The 16,711-nt window shown below is 44.1% G+C and overlaps 1 protein-coding gene across 1 annotated transcript in view; it reads right to left on the reverse strand.

The window, feature by feature from the left end:
* The window catches only part of SrpRalpha (signal recognition particle receptor alpha), a 34,261-nt gene extending 17,949 nt beyond the window's left edge, over positions 1-16,312 (reverse strand). Inside the window, exons 1-8 of the mRNA XM_075892938.1 lie at positions 16,072-16,312; positions 15,727-15,810; positions 13,278-13,421; positions 8,130-8,304; positions 6,105-6,240; positions 5,162-5,321; positions 4,073-4,188; positions 904-1,013 (exon numbers count right to left, since the gene is read on the reverse strand). Coding sequence (XP_075749053.1) covers positions 904-1,013; positions 4,073-4,188; positions 5,162-5,321; positions 6,105-6,240; positions 8,130-8,304; positions 13,278-13,421; positions 15,727-15,810; positions 16,072-16,188 — 1,042 coding nt within the window. The 5' untranslated portion in view covers positions 16,189-16,312. The remainder of the gene's footprint in view (positions 1-903; positions 1,014-4,072; positions 4,189-5,161; positions 5,322-6,104; positions 6,241-8,129; positions 8,305-13,277; positions 13,422-15,726; positions 15,811-16,071) is intronic.
* Positions 16,313-16,711: the final 399 nt, after the last annotated feature.

Here is a 16,711-nt window from a genome sequence, read left to right on the forward strand (position 1 = left end):
AACTTCCTACAAAAGTATAACCGCAGACCCGAACTCTACTCGTGCAGGTTCCAAGCGGAGAGACGGTGTGGCCACCAGCTGTTCGAATCACGGAGCCATGCCAGGGCGTGATTACCTTCTTTAGTAGTCTGGTCATTTTCCCGCTTAGTATCGAATAGTCAGCTCCGGTATCAACTAAAGCACCTACTGCATAGCCGTCTATCAGCACCGGTATATCCAGGAAAACCACACATATCGCTCAGTCGAATCTACACCCTTTACTGTTAGCGTCGATCGGAGGTCTTCAGCACGTCGACTGCCAGCGACCTCGCTTCCAAGGATCGCTTGCGTTAATTTTCCCGGCGGGGACTGGAGGACCGTGCGCCAGCATGGCGCTGTGGCGAAGATGAAAAGCGCCTCGGCGACGGTGAGCGTGACTGCCGTCCAGAAGGCGGTGGCATGCGCTGTTGAGCCAGGTAGTCCTCAATGTCCCGGGGTCGCTGGCCATACCGAGGAGGCGCTCGGTATGGCCATACTCAGGAGTGTTCTACAAGCTATTCAATCAGCAGATCTTACAATATAATGTCAATGGTTGAAGCCATTTTCGAGCGGGTTTTCGAAGCAGCCGAAGCGTATTTTATAGCAGATAAAAAGGCTTTTGAAGCAGCTAAAGCGTCATTGCCAAGTGAAAAAATTGAATTTGTGAGAACTAGAACAATTAAATAAGGAGTATATCAGCCCTATTCCAAATTATTTCATGCACATACTATTGCACAGAGTATCAGCCGCACCACGTGAGCAGATGGCCAGGCACACTATAAGGTTGTGCCGATCATGGTATACCGTCGAGTTATTGACACAAACGAACAAAAGCATTGCACGAGCAAAGGAGGGGCAGCTCTCGGTAGAGCATAAGCAACTCACCGATAAGATGGTCCCTGAGCTTGTCCAGCACAGGAGCCATGTCTTCTGCTGTGATACTCTTGGATCCGACCAAGCCACGAAACATGCCGAACATACCACCAGACTTTGCTCTGAAGAAACAATTAAACACGAAACAAGAAGACTTCTGTGTAATCTAGCATGATGCAAATAAGCTTGACGGGAGCAGAATAGATAATTGCAAAACAGCCAAATCAGTGAAAATGATCAAATACTAGACTTTAATTTTTCATTCACTTAAGTAAACGTGTGCACTGAGCTCACAGCACTGCCACAATCAACAGCACCGAATGCGGGCAGTCAAAATCATATTTTGTGGTCTTGGGACTTAAACTACCACACATTATTATGATTATTATTATAATCATCATCATCATCATTATTATTAAATGAAGCCATTCAGATCGTGAGGCACGCTTTTTTTTATAGGCATTTCAACATAACAGCCAGTTTTGGTATGCATTTGCATCACTAGTAGCTTCTGTGCAATACTTTACTAGATTTATCAGTGTCACAGGAAGCCTTACAGCATGAAACATCGCTCAGTGCTGTATATATGTATACTCGTGAAACTGCCACGCTCATTGTCAAAGCCACACCTAGAGCTTTGATAAATACTATATATTGCCGATCCTAAGTCGACGTTTTTTTTTTCATAAACATGGCCTTTTAGAGCTTGGAGGTTGACCTACAATCGGAGTCCGTCTATACCTGGAATCATAGAGTCGACTTTGAATGATAAAGTAGACTTTTCTCAGATGTCCGATGAACGGTCATCATTTTCGGATTCACTGCTATTGGACGCATAGATAACATCAGCCACAGGTGCAATAAAGTCTTGGAAACTGCTATCTCCCACCGCACGTACACCGCTTCTGGAGCCGGACATTTTATAATCAGCCACAATGATGTTCTGATCTGATAACCTTTAAAGCTCCAGGACAGTGCCTCCGCTGCCGGGTGTCATGCTACGTACCAGTGGCATCGAGATGAAGAGAGGACAACGAAGATAGACTGGCGCAAGCTAATCTGTATTGCTGTCGCTGCTCCCTTAACCAGCTGTACATATACAGTCGAGCCCACATATAACGGCCCCACTTAAAAAGAAGTTTCGCTTAAAAACGAACAATATCCGCGTGTCCATGAAAATATACATTGGTTCAATGGCACAAAATCGCACTTACAACGAACGTCTCTGAATGCCGCTGATCGTTTACAGCGAACGCAGTCGCCGCTCAGCCGACTTCCCGGGAAACCATTTTGGACCACCGATCAGGCATCGGCGAGGTGTCCATACATTCTTATTGTTAAACGCCAACCCTGCCTCCGCGCCCTCTTCAGTTGTCGCTCTCTCCGACCCATGGAGGAAGGAAAGCTGTCTCCTTCCTCCATGCCCCGACCGCTTTTTGTTACATGCCCCTTCGTCCTTTGTCCCCCGCTACTCTGAGCACCTCACATCGCCAGACGAGGCCCGTGTTTCCACACTGCGACCGATCTTTGAAAGACCGGTGGGCCATCTACCCTGTTTTGATCGCTGGTACTGTCATTGGCGTCACCGGCCTGGAGTGACCAGACCATTTGCCAACATCGTCGGCCACTGACTTCATCCGATAGTCGGCGTCTACCGCTCACTTCGCACTCTGCTCAGCACGCCCTCCGCGCGCGTGCGGAAGCGCGAAAACAGGTGTTAATTTGCACGGAAGGAATTGTGAAATATCGAAGTTCGTGAGGCCACGCAAACCCGCCTGTGCAACAAAACGATTTTTTAACCACGGCCGCCGGTTCTTTGAGCACCGCCGCATGCACCGATCCAGGCGGCCGTGCTTAGACTTCTGCGTGCGCAGGCACACTTTCAAGTTTTTCTACGTGCGAGTTCTGCGTTTCGCGGACCTTTCAAGCAAGCTACCCAATCTGCCTACTTCGCGTGCGTTTTGGTTTTCAAGGTTGCCCTCCCACCGCACCTTCCCCTCTCTTCACTCTATCACGACTCCTTGCCCTTCTCCCCAAATATGCTCTCCTCTCTTTATCCCAACCGCTTTGCTCGTCTCCACCGCTCTGCGACGCCAGCCACGCTGGCTTGATTTAGTTCCATTTTCTGACTATAAACGGGCCCATATCTGTTCCACGCGTTCTGGCATGCGTGTCATGTGTGTGTGTCTTGCTCTTGCTTTTGGTGTGCATGTGTTGTCAGGATGGCAGATGGGTGGACTTGCACGTTTCTTCCTGCTGCTCAACAAAACGTCTAAAGTGTGACCGCTTGGCTTGGCTTTGCAGAGCGCTTGCTCATAGCTGTTGACCACCTGGCAGCCAACTCGCCTCTTCGGGCGTCCTGATGGTTGTGGAAATGATGAATATTCCGTAGGTGGCGGTGACGGCTACATGCGCGCGAAACTGTTTTCGCGAGGCCGACTTTGTCGACGTCAAACCCGATGCCGAGCCTGAATCTTCCGAACAAAACCACTGCGGCGACGATGTGTGGCAGCACGTTGACTCCTACCTGGGAGAGCGGGTGGGACATCTGTTGCAATGGTTTAATTACGGCCGATGATGATGCCGACAGTGTGTAACCGTGCATGGATTAGGGCATTGCGAATAAAGTACGTGGCGAGGGCGATTTAGAGGAATCGGATTTCGAGAACGACGATACATTGAAGCCAGTGCCTCATGCAGCTCATGCCACGGGCCTCGGTGAACGAGCACCCTGACGTTTTAAATGAACTCGAGACCGTCCTTATCGCTTCTGCTCTTCGAAACACGTGCATCACCGATTTTGTGGCAAAAAAAGTTTGTGTTTTCACTCGCAACTATTTTAAAAGCTGTGTTTCATTTACTATGAACTTTGGAATACAGCAAACGGGTGCCGCGTCAGGCTCAGGTTCGTTATAAGCGGGTTCGACTGTATATGTACGACTACTTTTCCGAGTCAGTTTCTTGCTCGTAACAATATCATTAGTAAAATGATTCAGCTATCCTCAAGATTTTCATATGGGAAAACAATCAGAACACTACACATGTTAAAATAAGCCCACATGAACTACGAAACATAAACATGCGCTTCAAAAGGCAGTCACACAGCTAGTACCTTGATGAACCATCTGACATGGTGTCCTGACAATCCACCAAAAGCTAAAAACAGAGACACCCAACTTACCCCTTGGTTGACTTCTGTTTGGAGCTGACAGGTGCATCTTCCTCTTCCATTTCTTCCTCGCTCTCGGAATACTCCATGTCCTTGATTTCACCACCACCTTTGCCAACCCATGAGCGCTGGAGTTGTAAACGCAGAAAGCACGACAAGTAAACACCGTCAGAGACATCCAGCATGTTCAAAAGTAATTGCAACATACAAAAACGATGATATTCAGGTTGACAAATCCTACCGCACATACAGCTCAGCCCTTTATAAGTGCCGCAACACATAATTGCCACAATTCATCTTCAAGGTTTACTGGATCGAAATAGGGAAACTGCTAAACCTAGGCATAGCTCTTAGACAAGACTTCCCATTCATGTTAGGTTTGGCATCTATAAATGGGCTACTACAAAACGCCTTGCATTAAGCGGTGTTACTTTCAACCGCATTGAATTCTGAAGGTTTGCATCAAGTTCATCCCTTTTTTCCTCCCCCTTCATACCACTCTGAACTCTTCACAAAAAGCGCACCCACACACCAGGCTCATAGCCAGTAGAAAAAACATTTTTTGGGGGGGAGGGGGAACACAACTAAGGCCCTCAGAACCCCATATTTTCATTATTAGAGAAAGGGCTATGCTCCTCTCCCCCCTGGCTATGGGCTTGCCATACACAGCAGTAGGTAAGTGCAGTTCATGTGCCTAAATTAAATGCACTGACTAACGCTCATGCCACTAAAATGAGAGCACCGATCTTCGGCAGTGGATGCAAGTGCACGATTTCTACCTGCCACGCCTACCTGTGTTTTGTGGAGAAGCCCGCTTGATGCGACTAAAGTGAGCACGTTTTATAACTAAAGAATTTGGCATATCCACAACACATTTAGACAAGGCCGTTACAAGAAATCTTGAAATGCATGTAAAGCATGACTTCAGTACATCAATAAAGTTCAGTATGTCTGTGTGTGCTCTTAACACAAAGTTCACTTCCAATTCTGTCTCAATGCTTAGTCAAGTGTAGACATGAGCAGCATGTGATTGAAAAATCTAATATCTCCACTCAGTTTTCTCAAGCGGGGATTCTGCATCGCTATTAACAATGTCCTCACCGACTCTGCAGTTAAAAGATCCTCTGAACGACCATTTTCCTCGCCTTCAGGAGGCACCCCTCCGCTGTAGTCGAGGGTCTTAAGGTCAGACGACTTGCCACCATGGTCCCAAATACGAGGTTTCTTTGACTTGTCCTTTGCAGCAGCCGGACTCTTGGCACTGAAAAAAAAAAAATGAACAAAAACTGAAGATTTCATTTGCTACACCAACAGATTCATCAGGAACACAATAGGTGATGCACATATACTTAAGTTGTCTCAATATAGGAGACAAACTTTGCAGAGACCCACCTATTACTACAACATAGTGGTAATCAACATCATATAGCACTACTAAAAGGAGACAAGCAAAACAGCAAAGTTAAACATGCAAGCAGAGTGTGGAGCCGTTATGTTACATGGTGATGTCATTGATGAGTTTTAGCACTGCAGAATGACACTTCATATGCATCACGCAAGCGCTTTGCATAATGTGATGTTGCGTGCCTCAATAGGGCTTTCAGTAGCCAAGAGCGCCCACATACATACACCTGCAGTGCAATCTGCAAGATAAAAACAAATATATTTTATGTCAAAAGCCCAATAAGGACAGAACAAATGTGGTAATACGACAGCACAGTAGTGACTCCTGGGCCAATGATGAATGTGTACTCACACAAGCAGCTCATTAGAATAATTCCTCGCATAAATCGCTAGTGTTTTCTAACCTGTCTCGTTGTAGGTTTAGTTACCATCGTTGACAACGCACCCCTGCTAGCACTGCAGCAGACTTGGCCAGAAACGCTGTCGTACTCAGCTGTACTAAACTCAATGCGACAGCTGCACAATAACTTCATCGAGGCCAATCAGCACAGGAGAATGCCCGAAAGCTTTAGTGGCTCGCACCCGACAAAGTCAAACAACTGCACTGGCAAGGAACCAAACACAACCGCTAAAAAATTACCCTTTGTCAGACTTTTTCTTTCCCTGCAATTTCTCGAACAGCTTCTGCCTGTTCTTTGCGATGTCATCATCGTTGGGATCGCCTCCAGCATCACCGTTCACGACGGCTTCCTTTGCAGCAGCTTCTTTCTTGGGCGCTGTGTCAAAAAACCACGTGAGAATGGGTGTGACTAGGTACCTTTCTTAGTGAATTCGGTAAGAACGCATATGACAGCTAACAATTCTTTAAAATTTAATACAGCTGATTTAAATCATTTAACCATGAACTAATCTTCCCCCTTTAGTTGGCTGTAGTTATTAAGTACTCAATATAAGAAAGTGAAGGAAAGCTGTGCGTGACATTGTATGTCTGTCGCTATTAGTACATAGTTACGGACATGCAATGTCACGCAGACTCCGTAATACTTATGCCAGAAGATTGCTTTCTTGGGTTACAAGGACAAAACAGATCGCGTGCTGAGTTGTCACACAAAGTAACCTGACTTCTAACACTGCTTTATAATACAAGAGATAACAAATGAACCTGCACACTTGACGTGTCACAATGTTGAAATACTATTTTAAGTGTAAGAGGAAATGACCAAAACTAACAAAAGGAAGAGTACTTTTGCCTACTGTCATCGTCGCATTTTACACTTTATGTCAGCTGAACCACCACCCTGTCACCCTTACACTGGAGCACTAGCAACAAGCGTCCACGACTCGTGGTTAGAGCCGGGCAAAGGTTGACTGCGTATTCCAACCGTTACGCAGCACCATGTTACACGTAAAGCGCCACTTTTGACAGAAGTCGCACTTTACAGCATGAAGGTGTTCCTAGGGAAGCGAGTTTCAAACCACACGAATAGTGTTAGCTGACATGAGAGATTTCTTGTCAAACCCCTACCCAGCCGCACACATGCAATGAGACATAAGATGTGACGGTGGCAGTATACAACACAAGAAGCATTGTCTACGACACACCACAAAACCTCGACAGCCGAGCTGTCGAGGTTTTGTGTCGAGGTTTTTGTCGAGCTGTCGAGCTAAGCAGTGTTTACATCACGGCAATTGGTTGTATGTCTGGACACTTTTTTTATTGTAAACCCCGCGTACAAGCTACGAAAAACCCAACGTGAGGAGGGTGTTTCAGCGGACCAAAGACGGTGGCCTAACGAGAAATGCATACACAAAGTGCCAAGCGTAGGTCTTCAAGAAGCTGGATGTGTGGAGCTTATGTCCAGCCCTTGAACTAAACGATCCACAATTTAAAGGATTTCCCCATTTCACCAAGTTGACAACCGCCCAAATGTACTACTGAACTTCTCAGAAGTTTTCCTAAGGTGCCAATGATGTACAGCGACCACAGCACACATGCTTGAGTATGTTGAACAGACCATGACAAGGACCCTTCCCCCAATTTGTGGTTTTCAGCGAAAAATAGAAGTACTGAGTCTATTGTATGAACAAGCATATGAAAATGAATAACAAAAGAATATTTCGTGCAAAGTAGGCCCTAGAAATCGCCGACTCTTATACTCGACCACTGCCAGTGACCGACATTTCACCACTGCATGTGTGATGCCATAATCTTCCAAAGTTTAAGTCACTGTAAATCGTTAGGCTTAAATGCCAAGCTTAAAAAAGCAGAAACAGCTCAACTGCACTTGCAACTGACCAGTGAACAAAATTGTTCCCTGGAATGCAGATACCCGCACAGCCGGCAGCTTGTTACGTCACCGCTTGTGAATCCGCCAGTGTTGCCACACTCTCAGGTCACTCGCATTTTTATTAGAATATTGAATATTAGCTGCTTCACCAAATCTGCTAAAATTTCACAAGCTCGTTCATGAACGCACAAGGATTCATCAACATAACGCAAACTATGAACAAAAATTGGGCGTGATGGCCCCTTTGGAGAATACAGGGGGTTAGTGCTCCCCTCAACAGCAACACAAGCTCCCAACTCCCTCCAATCTAGAAGGTAAGTTCACTTCGTGTACTACCTCTGCTATATAACTCCCACCATCGAGGCAGGTAGTACTACCTTCAGGCTTTTTCTTGGCGGCCTCCTTGCCCTTTGTAGCCGCGGGCTTGGCATCCTTCTTGTTCTCTATCATGGACGCCACTGTCTTCTTTGACTTGAGGGATTCTTCGAACGTACGCATCTTCTTCTGCTGAGTAGCCAACATTCTCCCATACTCCTCAGCACTGCGCAACACCTACAAAGTACATGACGGCTTGGTCAATACAGCAGGTTTATATGAGAGAGCAAGTAGCACTGAGATCTTAACTGTAGTCTTACTTTAATTGCAACACACAAAAGTAACATGCCGTGGCAAGTGCAATAGCTGGGTGTTATGTGACACACATACAAACCTTAACTTAAGAAGGCAGACTCATCTTAGACATTTTTTGTTTATTTCTTCAGTGATCTTGATCGAAGTGCACAGGTTTACGCAGTTTTTTGTGAGGATTTCAAATATGTAATTATTTTTCTGCAACTCATTTTGTTCCTTAGATAACTTAAGTTCACCCCCTATTGTTTAAGGCCACCATAAAAAAGTGCTTAATTAAAAGTGATACTTATTAGGCTTGTGCGAACATACGAATGCTTCGAATATTCGAACAAATAGTTGAGTATTCGAATTCCCTTCAATTCAAATTTAAATTACTGAGTATTTTCGAAGTATTCCCAATGGACGAATAGGTGTATAATAGTCCGCAAGTCATTGCCCGTAAAGGTGGTTTCACTACAGTGTAGGAGTGCTAAGCCGGGAAAGCACCTATAAAAAAAATTCACTTTGCCGCGAATACCCCTTCAAATTTAAAGGGGCCCTGCAACACTTACTGAACGTGGTCAGAAAACGCTGCCGATCAGTAGTCGAGCCTACCGAGAACACGCGAGGCAAATATTACAGCGCAGCGCGCGGCCTGTAATTCACAATAAACTTTCAAAGCTAAAAATTGCTTTATTCCCTCGGCAAATGACACTACAAGCTCAAAGATCACTTGTCACAGCCAAGAAGGAATATACGGCTCTGGTCACAGCCACTGGCTGATCTGAGCATGGCGCGCTCGTCGTTACCGAGACCTCCGCGGGAGGCCACTGCTTGTCCACAAGTACGTGCACGATCACACTAAAAATCCGCGCATTCGGAAAAAAAAAAAAGAGGTGCTCAAAGTCACGAGGTGCATGCGTCGTATCTTCTTTCACCATGCCATTCCTCCGTGCTTAACTTCCAGCTATTTCATCGGGACAAGAAGAGAGAATGCAATTGCAGCATGCGACAAATTTTGGAACTCCACTTGTACTGAACTGATTCTAGAAACTTTGCAGCGGTAAATTTGTGAGGCAACAAGCATGTTTACTGGCTCCATTGCTACTTGAAAAAGTGTTGCAGGGCCCCCTTTAAAGAAATATGTTACCCTCAAATCAATAGTTCATTTTATTAAGGTGGTTATGATGGCTTATATGCTCCAAGTATAAGAAATTTTAAGACGTTAAGCATCTTACAGGTTATCACTCGCATCCCACGAAACTACTATTCAAGGTTGTTTCAACTTCCTTTGAATGAAAAAAAAAATGACATTTGCATAGAGCCCCTATTTCAATTTAAAAAAAATATTGTACAGGGTAGTTAAGTCATGATAAATATTCCCTTTTTTTTTTATGTCATACATACCATTCAATTTCGATTCAAATGTATTCGATCAAAATCACTATTCGCTTTGAACTTAAAATGCACTAGTATTTGCACAAGCCTAATATTTAAGATATGACAACATAGACTAATGACTAGAGATTGAAAGTATGCAAGAGTTTTTTTTGTTTTTTGGCCTTTTTTGGTTATTTTATAGCAAAATTACCTTTCTATTTTCAAGAGCTGTTTTAATTGTGTTCCAATTTTCATAAGTATTTATTAAAAGAAGGTTTGTGCTCCAAATTCTGCCCCCATACTTGCATTCTATACATGTACAGGTTTATATTGCAAAAAAAAAAATATTGTTGTGCCTGCTCTAGCTGCAGAGAGATTAAGGCCTCATAATTGAACAGCCATAACTTCAATTTTCTGAGAAAAATGTAAAAAACTGAAACATTCAGTTTCTTCAAAAAGCACCAATCACGGTGTGCATTTTTTACAATTCTCATAAAGATGCTCATTAATTGGTAGTAGAGCTTCAGACCAAGGTGCTGGGAAATTATAAAGAAGCCTTGAAGTAGATTGCCACTCGACGAAACAGGTTTTCAAATGCCCATTCACAGAGCGACATGCTCTGGTCACTTTACGAGGCCAGAGTACATCAGCAGCCCCATTACCCTGACTGCTGATCGCATTAGCTGTCATGGGCAGAAGTATGTGCGGAAGATCAGCTGGTCGGGTGGTGGCACCTATCGGAGCAGATATGAACCACTTCCTGATCATCTCTGTTGCCAGGCAGCTGTGCACACTATGTGATGGCCTACGAGACTGTGCATAACCAACCTGTCAGTGTGCCATCTCGGAGTTCTAGACTGGTAAAAGCTCAAATCGTGGAGTGCGCTTATGAGAGCTCTGCGATCGCTAGTGATGCCAGCGTGCCTCATGACCTGAAGAGGCCAGGCAGAGGTGAGAAGGAGGGTATGATATAATTGTCCGTAGCCGCTTTGGTACACGGCATGTCACTAAATTTGTGGTGCGAATGGTTTGATGATGCTCTAGCCTAAACGGTGACAAAACTTCAAAAATTCCGTCTCAGGGTCCCTTTAATGAAGTGCGAAATGTGTGATCTATTGGTTGCTGACACACCCAGCACAGTCAAAAAGCTTTGAGTGGTAATGATTACTTTTGATGACACACTGAGAGCCATTCCCTGCACACACTTTTCACAGGTGTTTGCAACTGATTTACATTTTAAAGGGACCTTGCTGCACCTTTTATTTAAAAGTGACAATGCAATGGAATGTGTGTAATGCCTTTCAATGAATGCAACTCCATAGAAATTTTTTTTAAAGGTTACCTGATAATAAAGAAGCAATAAAAAAAAGCATATTCTTAACATGTTTTTGGGACGTAAAACCTCAACAATTATCAAATGTGCAAGTCACCACAATACACTAAACTTTGATATCATGAATCCTGATATAATGAAATATCAGTTGTAATGAAGTAAATGAAAAATAGTCTCACAATAGTGTTAAGAATGAACATCTAAAACGAATTTCCTGATACAACAAACTTATTTTTCTGTAAGAAGCAACTTTGTTATAATGAAGTCCGAGTGCTTTGTGTGTCGCTGTAAGGTGCTGCATCATCAGGTGTCACTACCAGTGTAACTTACCGTAGTTACTCGATTCTACCGCGCCCTCGATTGTAGCGCGCACCCGATTTCCACCGTGAAAAAAAAAAAAAAAAAAAAAAAAAAACGTAAGACATCGATTGCAACGCGCACCCATTTTTCTCGCTGGCCCGCACGATCACACCACTCGAAAAAACGACTCCTTTCGGAAGCGTCTTCCATTTAAATATGAGGTACGGGCGAAGATTGTGCCCATCTGACGTGTAACAGAGCATTGCCGTCACTGTAGTTTTACCGTGGACCGATGTCAGCATGGAACTTGCTTCACCCCCTTCTTCTCGACGGTTGTGGTGCCAGGCATGTCGAAGTAAAGAGGCGTCTGATCGGCATTCCCGATTTGCCCAAGCAGGTAGCCGTTGTTGCGCCGCAAGTTTAGGACGAACCTCTGAAAACTGTGAAGCTTTTCATCGTACTCCTCCGCAAAACTTTTCGCATATGCATGTTCCCCTTCGGAGGGAAAAGCCTTTCCTTTTCATAAAGTTAGTTAGCCAGCACCTGCTCGCTTTAAACTGGCTCCGCATTAGACCTTTTTCTAAGACTAATTGCATAGCCCGCACTTGGAGCAGTTCTGTCGTCACGGGCCGCTGTGCCGCTCGCTGCTTAAGCACATACTCGCCAAGCAGCTCTTTAATTTGCGGAAACCGACCCTGCTGTGGTCCACTGAAGCCTTTGCGTGAAGCTTTGCTGTCGACAATCTTCTGCTTTTGTTTCCGCCGGTCCCGCACGCACGTTTCGGGAACTCCGAACGACCGCGATGCGGCCCGATTTCCGTCTGTTTCTGCACACGCGATGACTTTTCTTTTAAAAGCGGCATCGTGGTGCACTCTAGTTTTTAGAGTCGGCCCTTACACGCCGTCGATGCTAATGCACTACTAGATGACGAACTCCTCAGCACACGTACGAAGTGCCGCACATGGGAAACACATAGGCAGAAATGGCCGACGCGCCATGCCGACGCACGTAGGGGGCTGCCATTTTGAATTTGCCGATGGCAATAGATTGACCGTAATTTTTTTGTTCGTACTCGATTCTAACGCGCATGCGATTTATGAACTCGCCTAACCGGAAAAAAGGTGCGCGTTAGATTCGAGTAATTACGGTACCACATATACTTTTCAGTAACTAGTCTATAGACAAACTAAAATTCTCTAATGATATCAGCCCCCTGACTGATTTGATGCCTGCGGCTGACCCCAGGGTCAAGTAACGTCGGTCACAGAAAAAGAAATGCTTCATGAGAAATTTGTAGCCCAAGAAGGAGAAAAAAGAAGCTGCACCGCACATACTACAGTGGCCTAGAACAGTGTGCTTTCACAGCACAGTCATCTAAAGAGCTGCCAAAACTTTTCAATCCTTGCTTCACTTCTGCAACGAAATTATTGGGCACAGTGAGAATGGATGCCTTTATATTCCAGCACTTTCGATTTCCCAGTTTCAGAGATTATCCAGAATTAGTTTTCTTCTAGATAAGATGACGGCTCTTGCACTCATAGGCTTTGTACTTTGTTTCAGTCCTTCTTCTAGAGCTAAGCAGGACAGGCAAGATGAGGAAAAAAAATGTTGCGTCCTTGCATGCCCACAAATGAATATGACTTCTGTTTTTTTTTTTGTACCGTGAAGAGCAGATTGCTTGAACACGTTTACGAATGTTTACTCCAAACAGCATTGCACGATGAGGTAAATGACAAATATTGCACTATTTAACACCACTATGATACTACTTAACGCCACTCTGAATGGCATTGCACGATGAAGTAAATGACAAATATTGAACTACTTAACACCACTATGAAAGGAAATTTGCATCGCCGAGCACATCACTTCACCAGAAGAGATGGCAACAGTGCTTACCCACCTCCTGAAATTCTGAGCTGAAGCTGAAGTTGCTGAAAAAATTGCCAGATTCCAGGCATGCCTTGTACTTGTCCCTGAACTCCAGGTGGACATCGTCGAGGAACTTATCTACGTATGACAGTTGCAGCACCTTTTGGTAGGCAACCTGAGCGAGCGAAAGTGACAAATATTAGCAACACAGTTTTGAGGAATGATTTTATAGATTGGCTGGCATTGACGTCACTAAGACCACAGTGTTGGAGCACCAGCTAGGGGCGACCAGATATTTCCGACGCCACATTAATGCTATTGAAACATCCCATGCAGGTTCTTGTATTATTCATATACACCGGTGTTCCTGCTACGTCGTAATCACTATGAAGCAGTTTAGCAGCAACTTGTTTATCATCAAAGCCACCATTGTGGACTGCCTCTACATCAAGAGCTGTGCCCATGGTGCCACATGCAAGCTATCTAGTGCAATCAAAGGGACGCTTTCAAAAGAAGTTTTTCAATCAACAAGCAGATTCCCGTAATGTATAGTCCACTACGACGCTGTCACACTCAGTTCACACTACTGTGCAGGTAAGGGTACTAACTGAATGCTTTTCATATTCCGGTATGCAGATAGTGTGGTAGGGATAGCTATGGTATGCACATGCCTTCAGTTCTGGTTGGCCCTCGTGTCGAGGCAGTGCCATACATTTTTCATAAACATGATCTGGAAATTGAAAAAAAATTCATCCCAGCCTGGACAAATGATGAATGCTTTGTTAGTGCCTCAGTACTCAATAAAACTTCAGTCCATTCAGCCTTATTTTGCAATCTTCAAGCCTCATCATTAACCTAAGAGAAGATAGCAGATGTGTAACAAACACAATGATCTCCTGTGTTCAATGTCTTAATCAACCTGTGTGATTAGTGTTGCTTGAAAAACATGTCCGACCTTGATTTGTAGCTCAATCCCATGATTGATAAAGTGCATGCATGTAAGTACTTTTGTGGGACCAAATCACATGCTTGTTTTTTTGCCTCCACAACATCTACCCTACTACTTTACTGACGCTCCTCTAGGTATGCTTATCAAGTTACATACACATAATTCCTCTTAGATCCACATCCCAGTGGCAGCTACTCTTCGTGACACTAGTGTGCTGTAGGGCGGAGTAGGCAAAATGAAACGTTAATGATCTCCCTTTTATTTTTATTTTAGTCTGCCAGACTACAACTTAACACCGAAGTCAAGGGCATACGATCGTAAACAATGCAATACTACGATGTTATCAGTAATGGAAGCGAAATTTTGCTTTTTGGAGCAGATTCTGGAGCAGAAAAATAATGCCTTGAAACAGCCTTAAGTGTCTTCAGAACAGAAAAAGATGCTACAGCTTAGGGTTGCTATTGGTGTTTTCGGAGCAGATGCATGTTCCTAACGACTCCTAAAGTCTAAAACATCACTTAAGCATCTAATAAATATTTACATTTACTATTAAACATTCCATATGGTAGTATGTAACTAGTATACAAGCAGTATAGTAGTATCATTGCCCAAAATTTGGGGGGAGGGGGGTTCAAGGGAGTCCGGACTTTTTTTGTGTTCAGGCAGAGGAGGACAGCCCTTGCAAGTGTCCCCCTTGAGACTCAGCTTTAGCACGTGATATAAATGAGTTAACAATTAAGTATAGCACAATCAACTTTTTAAAAGGCATTTTATCTTTTACTCTGTACCTGTGTTAAATGCCGCTTGGCTGCGTGAACTATGGAGTTCGCAAGAAAATGAAAAAAAGAGGCTGAATAGAACAATGCAATGGCTGGAGCTCTGACCCCATGCTTGTTTTTCTGTAATTTTATTTGAAACCATCATTTAATTCTTATATAAATAAAAATACAACCCATTTAAAAAATACGAATTGGCCATTATGGCTTGATATGTGTCACCCCTTGCGACTTTTTTTCTGTATTTATGCCACTGAGTTGCATACTAGGATGACACTGTATACAGCTTGCTTTTGGTTTCGCTTAGGCTCACGGGATGGTCCCATGCATCAACTTTATTCTTTTTAGTTTGCCAACACCATTTTGGAGCAGTTACTAACAAATATTGCACTTTGGAGCAGCATTTCTGTTTTGGAGCAGCACTTCTATCACTGTCGTATGCGAGCTCTAAAAACGAATATCTTTGCACACACACGTGACAATAATGTTTTAATCGGCGAGTACAGCAAGCAGGAATCCTTGCACGCATAAATACTGCCACATTTGAGCCAGAGTGAGAAACTGAGAAAAACGAGAGCATCTTTACACTGCATTCACAATCCTCGCCACTGTGTCCCCTCATGAACCACGGTTCACGACCCAGGGCATGACAATCGTAGCATCATCATCAAACACGCTGCGATTCAGTAATCGTGCCATACAATTTCGAGCACACGCAACGTCGAAATATAGAGTTGGGTGATGCAGATACTCACAACGAAGACGAGCTCAAACTCGTTGTCCAATTTGTACTTGAGAACGAGGTTCTCGTGAGTGAAGGAGTTGTCGCCACCCCTCTCCTGCAGTGAGATTATGTCGGGGTCACAGGTTAAAGGGAGCAAGAAAAGCCGCGAGGAATTCCTCGTATGCAAATCAACAACTTATACGGAAAGAACGAACACGTATTACGCAGTTGCGAGGCGCTTGCCGCTCGCATCGGACACTCGTCAGAACATCGCAAATGCTGCCACGCATACGACGCTACGATACGCATTTTCTCAGAGTACATTAGTCATTAGTACTTCATAAGCTAGACTTCTTGCGCGACATATGGAACTTGCCTGTAATATAACGGTGCGTATCAAGGCATTCACTGACGGGGTGAAGAACTGCGTCGTGCCTTGGAAACACCACAACACAATCCCGCTTTTGCTGAATATCGTAAAAAGGTCGAGCATTTTCACAACACCAAAATATCGGCGACGAAATAAAACTATGCACTCAAGGTAGACAGTCCGAGCACGGCGAATGGACTCGGCAGCAGTCGGCTGGTAAACGTAGTAAACGTGTTTGCAGGAAGTGACGTTTAGGGTAAAGGCTAGGCAAACTTCCGGGCCGGCACGATTGGCTCTTCAATAAAAAAAATAATTTTGACCTCGAAAGTCAAGGTCGCAAGCGCTAACGCGAAGCGTTTTTGACCGTCGAGAAGCTAATTTGCGATGTAATTAAAATATTTTTTTAATTTTTGCCTTGCGTTAAATGTTGGTGTTACAAAATAAATATTTTTTGTTATTTTTACTTCGCGAATTGGAGCTTAGTAATTTGAGTGCGCAAAAATATAGTCCCACGTTCAAAGTTGTTATTCCTAATAAACAACTAATAGTTAACGTCTTTTTACCCGCGTAAAAGGCTGAACAACGACTAGAAGTTCTAAGGAGCCTGAAAATTGTCATTAGGTGCTAAGAATATTAACGCGTAGTT

This window comes from Rhipicephalus microplus, chromosome 4 (genome assembly GCF_043290135.1).
Source record: "Rhipicephalus microplus isolate Deutch F79 chromosome 4, USDA_Rmic, whole genome shotgun sequence".
NCBI lineage: Eukaryota > Metazoa > Arthropoda > Arachnida > Ixodida > Ixodidae > Rhipicephalus > Rhipicephalus microplus.